The 13,850-nt window shown below is 42.6% G+C and overlaps 1 protein-coding gene across 8 annotated transcripts in view; it reads right to left on the bottom strand.

Annotated features, from left to right (window-relative positions):
* Positions 1–6,005: 6,005 nt before the first annotated feature.
* Positions 6,006–13,850, bottom strand: part of LOC125622350 (uncharacterized) — a 57,314-nt gene continuing 49,469 nt past the window's right edge. For 4 of the 8 annotated variants that reach the window (XM_048820336.2, XM_048820343.2, XM_075118680.1 and 1 more), the window contains 6 exons: positions 10,351–10,540; positions 10,197–10,256; positions 9,574–9,918; positions 8,647–8,722; positions 7,841–7,927; positions 6,006–7,660 (listed from right to left, as the gene is read on the bottom strand). In XM_048820336.2, coding sequence (XP_048676293.2) covers positions 7,213–7,660; positions 7,841–7,927; positions 8,647–8,722; positions 9,574–9,918; positions 10,197–10,256; positions 10,351–10,540 — 1,206 coding nt within the window. In that variant the 3' untranslated portion in view covers positions 6,006–7,212. The remainder of the gene's footprint in view (positions 7,661–7,840; positions 7,928–8,646; positions 8,723–9,573; positions 9,919–10,196; positions 10,257–10,350; positions 10,541–13,850) is intronic. The other 4 variants (XM_048820337.2, XM_048820340.2, XM_048820339.2 and 1 more) reach the window with 4 other exon arrangements.

The following is a 13,850-nucleotide window of genomic DNA, read 5'->3' as shown; positions in this document are numbered from 1 at the left end:
GGCCTATGGAAATGCTCAGTATAAAAGGAATTCAGAAGTGGGCCATGGGACCTAATTAATCTCTGGTGCATTTCTACTGACTTCAGCAGCCTTACAGCAGGAAACAGAGAACCTATGGAGTGAAATCCTGATTCCAGAGAAGTCAATGACAAAAGTTCTATTGACTTCAGTGAGGCCAGAATTTCACCCACAGTGCTTGAAATGCTTTTCAATATGCTAATCAACTGTTCCTGCTTCCACAGGAAACATACAAAGCTCCAATTTCCATCAAAACATGCCATCTGGTTATAAAGCCTTTATGACATGTTGGGATAGGCTGCTGAATAGAGGAAGGATAACAGTCATTCTATAATAGAATTCATTCTTTTTCATTTTGCATGTGTCTGAGTTTGTGAATATAATTCATATTGCCATTATCAGACCATTCATATCCCGATATTATTAAAGGCCAAAGTGCCTTTTATTTCCTTAGTGTGTTCTGCACACAGAGGGCTGGTACTATATTTAATTTAAGTTCTATAATAATGTATATATTATAGTTGCTAACTTCCCCAATCCTACTTCCCTCTCTAGATGGAAAGAGAAGTAGATAGATAGACAGATATTATCAACATAATTATATACTATAGTCAGAGAAATATTTATAAAAAAGTGTGCATGATTAATAAGTATTGCCAAAGCATAGTCACAAAAGATTTTAGAAACAAATTATTTGAAATTATATATAATTGCAGGTATGTATATGGACAATACAACACACACACACATATGTAATATACATTTTGAACACCAATGCAAGAAGGTAAAAAACAGATATTGTCAATATATAATTTTTGTGTATTTGTAATACATATATATGTATGTATATAATTTTTCTCCCTTTCTTACATTGATATTGAATATTTTATATTGTTATGAGAGAGACAGATTTATTAAAACAAAGAAATCGTTATAGGCATCAAATAAAGAATTACTGTTTGACAGCATGAGAAACTTTAGCTGTCTATTGTGCCTTTAGTTCTGACAGAGCTGAGGTTTGTGCAAATGCCTTCAGCAACTTGTACCAGCAGAAGGATTCATCGGCTTCATGGAATTTGCATAAAAGCAGCCTAATACCATTGGCTGGATAGAATGGATAAAGAACTGGGGAAGAGCATAAGCTACATTTTAAATGATTTCATTAAAGCAATGTGCGATGGTCCGTGGGTTTCAAAGAGCACAAACGCTGAAAGGCAAAGTGATAAATGTTTGTTATGAGCCCCTAGAGTTGCAAAGCATAGTCTCCCTTAAACAGAGTACAGAAAATCCCGTGGGCGCTCCAAACCAGTATGTATGCTGATGGGTTTGCATAGTTACTGTGTGATTGTGATTCTTAGACTGTTTCCTATTCTGAAATCTTGAGCTCTCAGACCTTGAGACCCATTCCTGAATATCCCCACTCCCAGTCCTAAACCTGCATTTTCTCTGCGGCAGCTACAGGTTTTGGTTACCTGAAAGAGTCACATGGACAAAATTGGGAAGAAAGTATTAAAACAAACTGGATTTAGTGCTTGGGTATGTCCCTCTTATTTTGTAAGTTTCATTTCTCCCCATGTGGCGTCTTTATGCCCCTCACCACCAATTCCCTCACTTCTTGCCAGTGGCCCCCACTGTTCTAACTTTTCAAGTTGCATCTGTTATGTGATCCAGCCCTTCTGTGTGTTTGCTCTGCCGTCACTTTTGGCACTGTCTGCCAGTCTGATTACTGCTGAATTTACACCAAAGGAACACACGACAAGGAAAGAGACAAACCAGAGTAGTTGGGCTTTGTTGATTTTCTTTAAGTCAAAAGAGTCTCTGAAATCTGTAACAACTAAAATGCCCAGGCTCAAAGACAGATCGATGCTGTATGGTCTAAGCTCTGCAGGCCATCTGGGATTGCCTTGCGGAGCACCACAAATACATGGGCTGCTGCTCCAAAAACAAAGAGTACTGGGTTATTATATTATTATTATTTCTATTATGGTAGCACCTGGAGATCAGGAATCAGGGCCCCATTGTTCTGGGGCTGGACAAAGGCACAGTAATAGACAGTCGCTGCCCCAGAGAGGTCACATTGTAAACAGACAAAGGGATGGGATCCGAAGCAGAGACATAGCGAGAGGCAGTGACTCACTCAAGGTCTCACAGTAGGTGAGTGGCAGAGCTGGGAAGAGAACCCAGGTTTCTGGACCCTGAGTCCAGTGTGCTGGCCCCTAGATTAGGCTTCCTCTCCATTGTGCATGCAGGCCTTAAAAAATGGCATTGAACAAGAAATAAGTGCGGTCTAATGCTGTGCCATTCCTGAAAATCGGAAACATATAAAAACATTACAGCTAGAAAGAGGCTCTGATTGCTGTTCCAGAGATTGTATCTAACTAATAGCATTACTGTGACCTAAAATCCCTCCCGGCTATTAGTTAGTCCCCGTTTCAGAGATCATGCTTATATAAATTAGATTTTCTAAGCTGGTAGGTGAGAAGCAAAGCAATGTTTATGAATGGCAATTTAGCCTTAGGCCAACGCACAACCCCCCTCCCCCCCAAAAGTATTACAATGAAACTTAAACCTAAATCTAACATTATAACATGTTCAAATGCTTAAATAAAGATGAAAAAGGACATACAGCATTAAATCAGCGCTGATCACCAGGCCACTTGCCTTTTTCTTATTTGAACAGCTGCTCATAGGCAGGTGAGAGGGTTGTCCAATGTATTCAAAGACACCTCTCTCCTTTGGCAGCCCCTCTTGCTAGAACTTGCTGTCCAATCTGTGCCCATTCTTTTCCAGAGGCCAACTCGCTGGCCCAGGGGAAGACAAGGGGAAGGGAGGCATGAAAGGGAAAAAAAATCTGCAGAGAAATGATGCATCAAAACGGTCAAGAGTCCTGGTAATTGTCAGAAAGTGTCTTATCATCCAAAAAATGCCACAGGGTCCCAGTTCCTGAACACCAGGGCATTCTAATCATATCCACTTCAGTGTTTCACAGCTGGAATCTGAACTTTAGCAAGCATGAGAATGTAATTTCCCACAAGGCTCATAGTTAACTGACAATTACCCCACATTTCAGTCTGAACTGGTTTGAAGACAATGACCTTTGGATTTGTCTCATGGTTTCTCTAAGGGAGGAGGAAGATCAAGATTCTGAGGTATCAGTTTAATTCTGGAGGTTGCACGAGGAGTAGAACTGTGTGCAGAACTGTTGCCAGCTCAGCCGTAATAAAAAATTTTCCAAATGCTTCAGCGAACTGAAAAGTAAAGAAAAAATTGATTTGGGGTCAAAAATATTTTGTTTCCATTTTGATCTTTTCAAAAAACTTTTAAATAAAATTGAAGGACATTTTAAAAAAATCATTTAAAAGCGGAAGTATGAAACATTTCATTGAAAAAATGTCAAAATGAAATGTTTGGATTTTTTCAGATTCCCCCGCCCCCGATTGAAGCACTTTGGTTTGGTCAATCCAAATCTGCATTTTTCACTGAAAAAGTTTTGGCCAATAATTTCTCCCAGTCCTAATGAGAAGGAAGGGCCTGTACCTCCTTGCTTTTGACTGAATGACAAAACTCCCCTAAATCCATTCCGCGTTTGGCCTTTCTCTTTCACTACAATTCTAACTTTTCTGAACTCAGAGTTGCTAAGAGCCCTGTTAAGTAGTTATGTCTTATCTGAGATTATGGATTAAAGTATTCCGTGTATTAGCAAAAGTCCCGTCCAGACACTCACTTTAACTCTGATGTTGCTGTTAAAGTGGAAGGTGAACATAATTCAGTTGAGGGCTTTTGAGAAGTGGGGAGGGACGTAGGCTTTGGAAGGCTTTGAACATCCCTCCTTGAAGTAGCTCTGACATACAGCCTCCTCCTCCTCTATTCCTCCAACCCTGGGAGCACTAAAAGATGACACCACTCGGCGTGATGTGACGGTCTCTGACAAGGTATCAAGCTGCCAGAGTGACCTTTGGTGAGATAACTGCAGTTTTCATCGTCTGCTGCTCTCATCCTGTAGGCTCACCTGTCTGTGAGTGTGTCCAATTATCTCAGCAAGCCTGACTGCCTTTGAGAATACCCTCCAAATGAACTGGCACTTAACTAAATGCCACTTGTGTCTTCCTTCTCCGCTCTGCCGCAGGAGCCATTTCTCAAAGGAGTGAGAGCGAATAAGGACACCTTTTATTTGCTGATAGGGAACCATTTGAACATTCTCTCATGAGTGACTTGGTGGGCTGTGCATAGGCGGGAGGAGGCTGAAATGGCTGCCATTTTCCGCGCGTGTTTGCTGACCATCAGGGAACATATCAGACACGAAGTTTACCTCAAAGGAATCGGCCGCGTGACCTTTTGCGCTGAAAGGTCACACAGCACATCTGTTTCCCCTGAAGCAGATTGGGATTAACTTGTTGCAGGGGCCTTTGGTGGCTAGAAACATGTCCTTTAAAAAAAAATTAACAACGTGCTCTGGTTCTGCATCACCCCCTCATTGATCAGGATAAGGGGCTCAGTATGGGAGGAAGGAAAAAGTATTTCCATAAACAATATTTGCTGCCTGGCTTTCAAGGCTGCACCTTGGCACATGGTCTGATAAGCTCCGGGTAAGTAAGCTTCTAGGGCTAAGATAGACCATTCGTGGAATACTGTGGAGAAAAGCCCAATTGACTAGGAGGTGGTGCTGGTCACCAACATGGCAGCACTTTTCTACTTGAATCATAACTACCGATCACGAAAGTGTTAAGAGACACTGTGTTGCTGAAGACACCATCTTTCTTAGGAAACTTCTAAGTGACATCCTGGGGGAAAGTTTTCAAAGGCACAAGGGCAGTTGAGCCTCCCATCTCCCATCTGTGCCTTTCAAAATCTTCGCCCTGATCAATTATCATGAAAAATTTCTTGGGACTTTTCACAGAACAGTGATGTCAACCAAAAGCAAAGCCTCTATCAGGAAACTGAACCACCTCTGAAATGGAGCCCTGGTTTATGAGCGAGCTCCATGTTCTAAACCATTGTAGAGGGATGACTCAGACTAACCAATTTGACCTTTTGTGGACATATTTTTGGAAACTGGCAGAACATTTGTCCCGAATTGCATAGGTCTTGTCATTGATAATAAGAACAAATTCATTTGATGCTGAGGATGAGATCTACACAAAGAATAGACAAGCTCTAATAATGTATTTTTAATGTATGGCGTTGTGCAGAGATGGCTGCGTTGGAGGAGGTGATAGAACCGCCTCTGTTACTGACTAGACTATTCAACGTAGCTCCAGCAATCAGGCGTTACTGCCAAATATTGCTGGGTAAAGCTGGTCTGAAAAACTGTGACAAAACCATTTTCCTTTGAGAAATTCAGTTTCAATTACATGGAAATATTTTGCGAAATCCTGTCGGTTTTGCCAAAGTTTCATTTTGGAGAAAAATATCAGGAAGAAAAAGTTCTGAAAAGGGACTGTTTTGATTTTTCCTTTCAAAATGATTTTTGGCTTCAGAATTTTTTATTTTGTATTACATTATAGATTATTGTTGAGATAAAATGTTTTTTTTTTCAAAATTTTCTTTCATGGAGAATTTTGGGTTTCGTTGCTCATTGGAATGAAAACAAATGTTGAACTCTCCAAATCTTCTGTGAACTGGAATTTCTGTTCTCTGGACAGCTCTGCTGCTGGACATCCCTATGCTGGGGTGTTGTTTTATTCTTTTATGAGGACTTTGACTGTAAGCTCCTTGAGGCAGGGCCTGCCTTTTTTTCTGTGCTTATACATAGTACAGTGGGGTTCTGGTCCATGACTAGGGTTCCCAAGCGCTATGGTAATTGAAATAAATAATAAAATAATAATAATAGTGACTGTGTTTGTAATGTTTTTGACTCCTAAAGGAGAGGACAGCTATAGAGAGCCAAGTTTCTCTCCCTCTTACAATGTTGCTGCTGAATTGTTCAACATCTGAGTAGAAAAATCTGTTTTCTGAAAGATCAAAAGAAAAAGAGTAATTTAAGTGGGTGAGCGAGCAGCTTTGAGCTTTTATTGTTGGGTAGATTTGTGATAGTTCGGATGAATTTTAACCACTTCTTCCACACAGCTGCATTAGGAACATTAAAAATAAAAGCAAGCAACCACCACAACAAAAACCCCACTAGCTATCATTTCCTTCTGTTAATGTTTTATGGAGCTCTCTCATTCTGTCATCAGAGGAAATTCTCAGACACACTCATCTGGCATCAAAGGGATTCATTTTGTTCTATCCTTGGCAGAAGCTGAGGGCTGCAGCTGAGAGGAGAGAAGCAAGTTTGAATGAGGAAAGGGATGCAATTCCCATGTGAGGATCAGGTGGGCCCAGAGCCCTTTAAGTTCCATGTGCAATTCACATGTATTGCTTTTATTCAGGTTACACTCATTGCTCCGAGAGGTGACATTTTTGGTTCTAACCCTCTACAAGGCTGTATGTGGCATCTACATCTTACTGCCTTGCGTGTTACGAGAGAGATAAGTGGAAAGTGTCTCACCATGCCCTTTCAGTGAGTGGTGGCTTGCGTCCCTCTGACCCTTCCCTCTCCACCTTATTTACCACTGCAGTAACCCAAGAGGAAGTGAGGAAATAGGGACTAGTGAAAAGGTTAAAGTTGGTGTCTGTGAGTCTGCAAATAGGTTATAGCTTCATTTGAGCTGGATCTGAAATACTAGCTGTCTGACAGGAGGAACTGCAGAAGGCTGACCATGTCAGTCTGGAACAAGCATCCTAAAGTTTGGGTGTTTAAAACCTACTTCTTGTGAGATTTTCAGCATCACTTTTCAGACCCAAGGTGTTATGAATAGTTGGAATCAGATTTGATTACCCATTCAAATTTCTGGGGGCTTCTTTAATTGAAATCTCCAAGTCTTCCCCCCTCCCACCCCAAAGTTGTCCATTATAAATGGAACAAAAACATTGACTCCTTTGCATGATTTGCGAAACTGGGGTTTGTAAAATGACGTCAGACTTGGAAAATTCTGGGTGAAAATCTCCCACTGTGTGCATGCCGACAGACTCTTAGCCACAGATATTTTGTGTTGTTTCTAGCAGATATTTCACCAAAAGCTTTCACAACTAATCCAGGGGCTGAATCAGCAAAACAACAAAGGTAAAGCAACTTTTTGGAAAGGCTGCTCAATGCATTGTATTCTAGTTTCTGGCACTGCCCAGGAAATGAGATATCGAATCACATGCTGCTCAGAGACATTCAGTCTTAAATTTCTGCCTGAGTGCTTTCTGCACATTTTGGATTTTCTCAGTGATTACTGTGTCACTCAGGTGGTCCCCAAACTTCTGCTTCAGTAACACCCTAATGATTTTGATGCACCGCTCATCCATCATGGGCTTAGCCTCCCGAAAGGTGTTCCCTCTCCTTCCTGTGATGGAGTGGCTCTGTATATAGTCGGACGTGAACAGCTTGTAGAGTAGTGTTTTGCAGGCAGTGCTGATTTTCTGGTCGAATCGGATGGCCTCTTTCAGCTGCTCTTTCGTGTATCCATTAAAAAGTTCCACCACCGCGCATTGCTGCCTGTGGGGTTCTTCCTGAAAGGACAGTGATTCCAGCCGCTGCACCTTCCGTTTCAGGGAGAGAATCTCTTGGTGGAGATCTACTATGATTCTCTCCAGTTGCTCAATCTTCTCGGTCCTAGAAAATAAAATAAAGCATATAACATGCATGCCTGTCACAAAGCGCCATTCTCCTTCAGCTAGCAATGGGTGTGACATGTCAGTTCAGCGTGCATTGCCCACTGAATACCCAAGCTACCTGAGTCTGAAAAACTGGGCTGGGAAGAGCAGACCTGCACCTTCACTTTTCATTAATTACCTTTCCATTTCACCAGGGCCAAAATCTTTCTGAACTACCTCAAAATCATCTGTTTCTGGGGAACCTTCAGTCTTTGGTTCATCACAGCTAGAAAAAAACAAACAGACCAACAAGCAATGGAAGATGGTTCATATTTATTTCGTAAGTGCTCTGTGGTCTAAAGTGTACAACACAGCATTTTGTGAAAACCCAGCCAACTCCAATATCATGTGGCATCCCAAGTAAACGAGGTAGATATCTTGTAATACTTTATGTTAGTGGGCAAGCATTTCAGATAAATGTCCCTCCCTGCGTTTTACATAGAAAATATCAGCTCCTTAAATACATGTTCTATATTATGGGCTTGATTCCCCACTTGCTTACATGTGTATAGTCTCTTACAAAACAAGTGCAAAGGAGATACAGAATACTGCCATTCATGGTTTGGTTCACACTTAAATGATTACATAAGGGACAGGGCAGTGGAAATTCAGGCCCTAACTATGACTTCAACTGAGTTATTCTGGATTTACACTGGTATAACTGAGGGCAGTTTCTGGCTCTATGTGGAGGGCAGGAAGAGCTGCCTCAATTTCGACTTTGTCCTTCATGGATCCTTTGTGGTCGGAATAGGCAGCTCTCCTCAATTGCCCCAGATCCCCTGGAACTCCCCTTTGTCCCCAAAGTTGTGTCAACAAGGCAGGACAAACCAATCTATATGAAGCAAGCAGCATCAGGAAATGGAACCACAGCTAGTGAACCAGAAGTGGAGACTATGAGAGGCACTTTGAAACCTTCATTGTCCTTACGGCTTATGGGAATATTACCTGTTGGTATGGATGTGCTGCGGACACTTAGCTAGAATGACATCTGACTTCCTTTTCATTGTCAGGGTGATGTAATCTAGAAAGAGGGTCGGAGCAGGAAGCAAAAGACAGATGTGAAATTGTCATCACCTGGATACCTTGGTCTCCAGAGCATGTTCATCTAAGTACTTCTGTTTGATGTTCCCAAGTTCCCAACAGCATGATGTTCCCAACAGCATGACTCAAACATGCTGTCTTTGGCTTGAACTGTTGGAGTTTTGTTACAGGCAGAAAGAAAAACCTTCATCACAATATATAGTTGTAATTCAACCACAATATCCTTAGCAAGGCACAGTGCCATCAGTGAAGAAACTGGACGGGGGGAACATGGATCATGAAGGTGAAAAAGTCTATGGACACTAGTGTAGTCATTAGCACAAATGGCAAACACACAGAAAACAAGATGGTTACTTTCAGGGAGTTTTAGTATGTGTGTATGGATGAATTGATAGGTAAACCTGAAACAGGTCAGATGTTCAGGTCAGCACACTTTTGGGTACTTTACAATTAATTAAACAAATAAATTATATTAGGAGTGTGCTTCACTGGCTTGTGTGGAAAGAATTGAGAGCATATGAGAAAAGAGCTGGTGATCTCAGCGTGCTTTGGATCACACAAAAGCCACTACCACAGAGTTGTCACCTTGGTGAGCAGCCCCACTGGAGAACAGACACCAAGGATGGAAAGAACTCAACTCTCACCATTACAGTTCTCACTCCCAGGGAAAATACATGTGCATTGGTCTGCAGCCCACACTGCAGAGAAACAGGAATTCAGAGCCCCTCTGACACTTTTCACTAACACCAACATTAAAAGTTAAAAATAGCCAAGCGTGGAATAAAATAAAACATTCGACTCATTCACAGACAATAATCCCAGCTGGTTTACCTCTGGTAGCTGTACCAGGCCTTGCTTCTTCATTCTGGGATGTGCCAGGCACAGCCAGGGTCAAGAACGGAGATGGTGATTTGAAGGCCGTGGAAGAGTGATAAGGTGCTGACATGGTGCAGTGGGATCTAGTCGTGCTAGTCAGGATGCGCCTCTCCTTTAAGACAGAAGAGACGGCAGCATCATTCTCGAGCCCTGCGTCTTCATCCCTGACCAGCGGTTTGACGTAGACGCTCCTGTCATCGTTGTATTTGCGAAAGGAGCTTCCTGGCATCCATTTTGGAAAAGTTTTCCTTGATTTTTTAGTTTGGGATGGCAGCCCACTGTGCACTGCTGGTTCTTCTTCTGAAAGCAACATGGGGCATGTATGGTAATTGGCAATACCACAATGACATATATTGCAACATTACACCTCTAGAGCCCTACTGCCCACAGCAGTGTTCTCAGTCCTTACCACATGGACGCTGTCGGATGGTTCATTAGGCATGGGATAAGGATATATTTATGATCCATCCATTAAAGAAAAATGCACCGGGGTATAAGGTTACTATATTTAATTACTTTCCTCCAGAAATACACTGCCTGCTGAATATTAATCCTCCTGTGCAAAACCCCACACTTACTTAGCTTCTCAAAGAGTTGTCTATTTTCCTGCAGCCTTTTCTCTAAGATATCTTTATGCTCTGTTGGAAGAAAAGGGTTTTCAATGTTCATTTCACTTGTTTCTAGAGGCTGCTCCCAAGAGGCATAAGTCTAGGATGGATAATGATCACTTACCGCTTATGCCTTCCACGACCCCCCAGTACAGACCACTGAAGCCAGGGCAGCGGGCTAGCACCTGCTCACCCACCGCATACAGATGAAATGGCTTTCGGGGTTCTTTGATGTTTTCAATGTTGATCACACGGCTGCCGTCTGGCCAGCTGATTAGAACGTAAAGCTTGGCAGCCATTTGGACCAGCACCACCTAGAAGAGAAGATAAGGAACAAGAATCCATGCCAGGGGTATTTCACCTATGTTCCAGAGCACACCCACTTTAATTATTAGGGATGCAGAGGAAACTGCTGATTGCCTAGAACTTTTGGAGATCAGGCCTCTCATTTGGGTGCCTAATTTCAGATTTAGGTACACCCATCTTTGAAAGTCTTGTCTATTATTCACTGTGAATAGTGTGTTTAGCCTCAGTGAAGTGCTTGCTTACAGTGTTATTATGATGTCTTTTTAATGTCTGATGAATGCAGCGTGTTTATCAGCAGCTTATGGTCGTTCATTAAAAGGAGTAAATTCAAATATTGTACATCTATTCAAGGACTTGCTTCAGGGCAAAAATAATGCTAACAGCATGGTTGTCCTGGAAATAATCAGGTTAACTGGGAGCTCAGCTGCTGTAGTGGTGAGTGCTCTGATAATGCCTACAAATCACTAGAATTACAAAAATAACCAGGCCAGAGTGTCTGTAATCACTCTCCAGTTCCTGACAGCAGATCGTTTTTGCACTGGTATTTGTAATCTGGCAATGCTGGGATCACCTTGCAGTACAGAAGCATGCCAAAACGCTGCCCACTGTGATCAGGAGCAGCACAGAAACAAACCCTACCTGGGAATTTGTATTGACAATGAGAGTAGCACGTAGAACACTTGCCCCTGCAATAAATTCCCTTCCCTCCTTTCTGCTGTTCCCCTGATTCTCGGCGTCATTTGTACTGAACTCTTCCAGTTTTCTCCTGGAGATTGCTCATTGAGGGGACTACAGGTACAGGCCTGCGGGGATGTCATTGTTGTTGTTTGGTATTTTTTTAAAAGAGAAACTGCAGTTCCAACAATGACATATATCGTCTCAAGCCATCCAGGGCTGGCCGGAGCAGTGAGAGCTATTTGTCAATGCAGAGAATTTTATACAGCATCAGACTTCAATGGAATCATGGCAATTTCCCATCTGCTGAGACTCAGACCCACTGTACATGAAAGGCAGCACAAAACCAATAGACCGTTCGGACTAAAACAAAATAACCTAGGAATGAGAATATTATGGTCTGAAGGCATGTTCTACCCCAGCCGAGTGAGAGCCATACTGCAAACAACATTTGAAAGCTAAGTTCTTTGGGGGGGGAGCCAATTAATTCCTTCAAACCCAGAATTTCAGGAAAGTGCATGCACTTTTGTGTGCCTGGTTTGCATGCCCGGGTGGCGTATCCGCTCTCATGACAACTGCAAAGGAAAATTCGGACATGTCACTGGTCATTTGCACAGGCGGTGACAGCACTGCATGGAAAGCGCCCAGTCCCCCTACCCAGCACTCAGCACACTTTGGGCACAGACAGCCCAAGCGACGCACCGCCCTCTTCCAAAAATCAAAAGTTACTTTGAAAGAAGTTCTCTTGTGACCAGCCAGGCTAGGTGGTCAGTGAAAAGACCATGTGGCCCAGTGGCTAGCCATGAACTAGGAGACAGGAGATTTGAGTTCTATTCGATCACTGGCCTGCTGGATGAGCTTGAATAAGTCCTTCCGATCTCTGTACCTCAGTTTCCCCATCGGTCAAATAGGAATAATGACACTGCCCTCCGTTGTAAAGTGCTTTAAGATGCATGAATGAAAGACTCTCTATAAGAATACTAGTATTATTGCACGACTTGATCTCTTTTTAAGCACGCTGGAGAAAATGTGAGTGTGGCTTTTCCACAAAGAAAGCCAACTCTGTATGAACTCCTCCACAGGCAGAGTGGAAAGTGTTGGTCACGTTAAAACTCGCCTGCCGATGAGAGAATTTATAGGCCCAAAACCATCGCTCCATGCTCTTCTTTAGCTTGCAAATTCTGTCATCTGTGCACACAGCAGGAATTGTGCTAAACTTCTTTCTGCCAAAGGACCACACACTTCATGGACTAGAACCTCAAAGTCATTCTACTCTGACTTCTATTTAAAACGGGTGACTGTTTTCTCTTAAATTTGCTTAGAATACTCCCTGTTAAAATGTTATGTAGTCTTTCCTTTACAACTGGAACTGCACAAGTTAGTTTCCAGTGTAAGTGGACATCCATTGTTATTATTATTTGTATTACAGTAGCACCTAGAGGCCTGAATCAGGGTCCCATTGTGTTAGGTGCTGTACAAACACCTAACATGAGTCAGTCCTGCTCTGAAGAGCTTACAAACAAAACTGACAGGACAGACAAAGAGGACAATCTGCAAAGTACTCCACTTAGGAAGGAACAATCAACTGCACACATAAAAATGGGAAATGACTGCCTAGGAAGGAGTACTGTGGAAAGGGATCTGGGGGTCATAGTGGATCACAAGCTAAATATGAGTCAACAGTATAACGCTGTTGCAAAAAAAGCAAACATCCTTCTGGGATGTATTAGCAGGAGTGTTGAAAGCAAGACACGCTCTACTCCACGCTGATTAGGCCTCAACTGGAATATTGTGTCCAGTTCTGGGTGCCACATTTCAGGAAAGATGTGGACAAACTGGAGTAAGTCCAGAGGAGAGCAACAAAAATGATTAAAGGTCTAGAAATCATGACCTATGAGGAAAGATTGAAGACTAACTGGCTTGTTAGTCTGGAGAAGAGAAGACTGAAGGGAGACATGATAACACTTTGCCAGTACATAAAAGGTTACAAAGAGGAGGGTGAAAATTATTCTTGTTAACTTCCGAGGATAGGACAAGAAGCAATGGGCTTACATTGCAGCAAGGGAGGTTTAGGTTGGACAACTTGAACAAACTGTCCAGTGAGGTTGTGGAATCTCCATGGGAGGTATTTAAGAACCAGTTAGACAAACACCTGTCAGAAATGATCTAGTTGTTGCAAAGTCCTGCCTTGAGTGCAGGGGGCTGGACTAGATGAACTATTGAGGTCCCTTCCAGTCCTACACTTCAATGATTATATGATTTAAAAGATGAGAATGTGAACCAAAGAGAGATTAAGTGACTTGCCTGTGGTCACACAGGAATGTATGGTGGAGCTGGGATTTGAAGCCAGACGTCCTGAGGGCCAGTTCAGCTCCTTAACCTCAAGGTCATCCTTCCTCTCCAGTATTAGAATTATTAATGGCATTTCACCGTGGTGTCTGGTACTCTGGCTTGGATCGCTGTAACATAATAGGTGCCCCAGGAGTAACTGGCACAAGGGGAGGAGCTGGTGGGGCATGTACAGAGCTGAAGCAGTGGTGTTGCACCGCTGGCCTGTGTACATCCTCCAAATGGGAGTTTACAGAACAATACGGCAAACACGAGGGGAGCCCAAGGCCCTGCTGGTGACTCTGATCACACAGA

Source organism: Caretta caretta, chromosome 13 (assembly GCF_965140235.1).
Source record: "Caretta caretta isolate rCarCar2 chromosome 13, rCarCar1.hap1, whole genome shotgun sequence".
NCBI classification, from domain to species: Eukaryota; Metazoa; Chordata; order Testudines; family Cheloniidae; genus Caretta; species Caretta caretta.
Note: the sequence above shows the minus strand (reverse complement) of the source record. Positions and strands in the feature narration are given on the sequence as shown.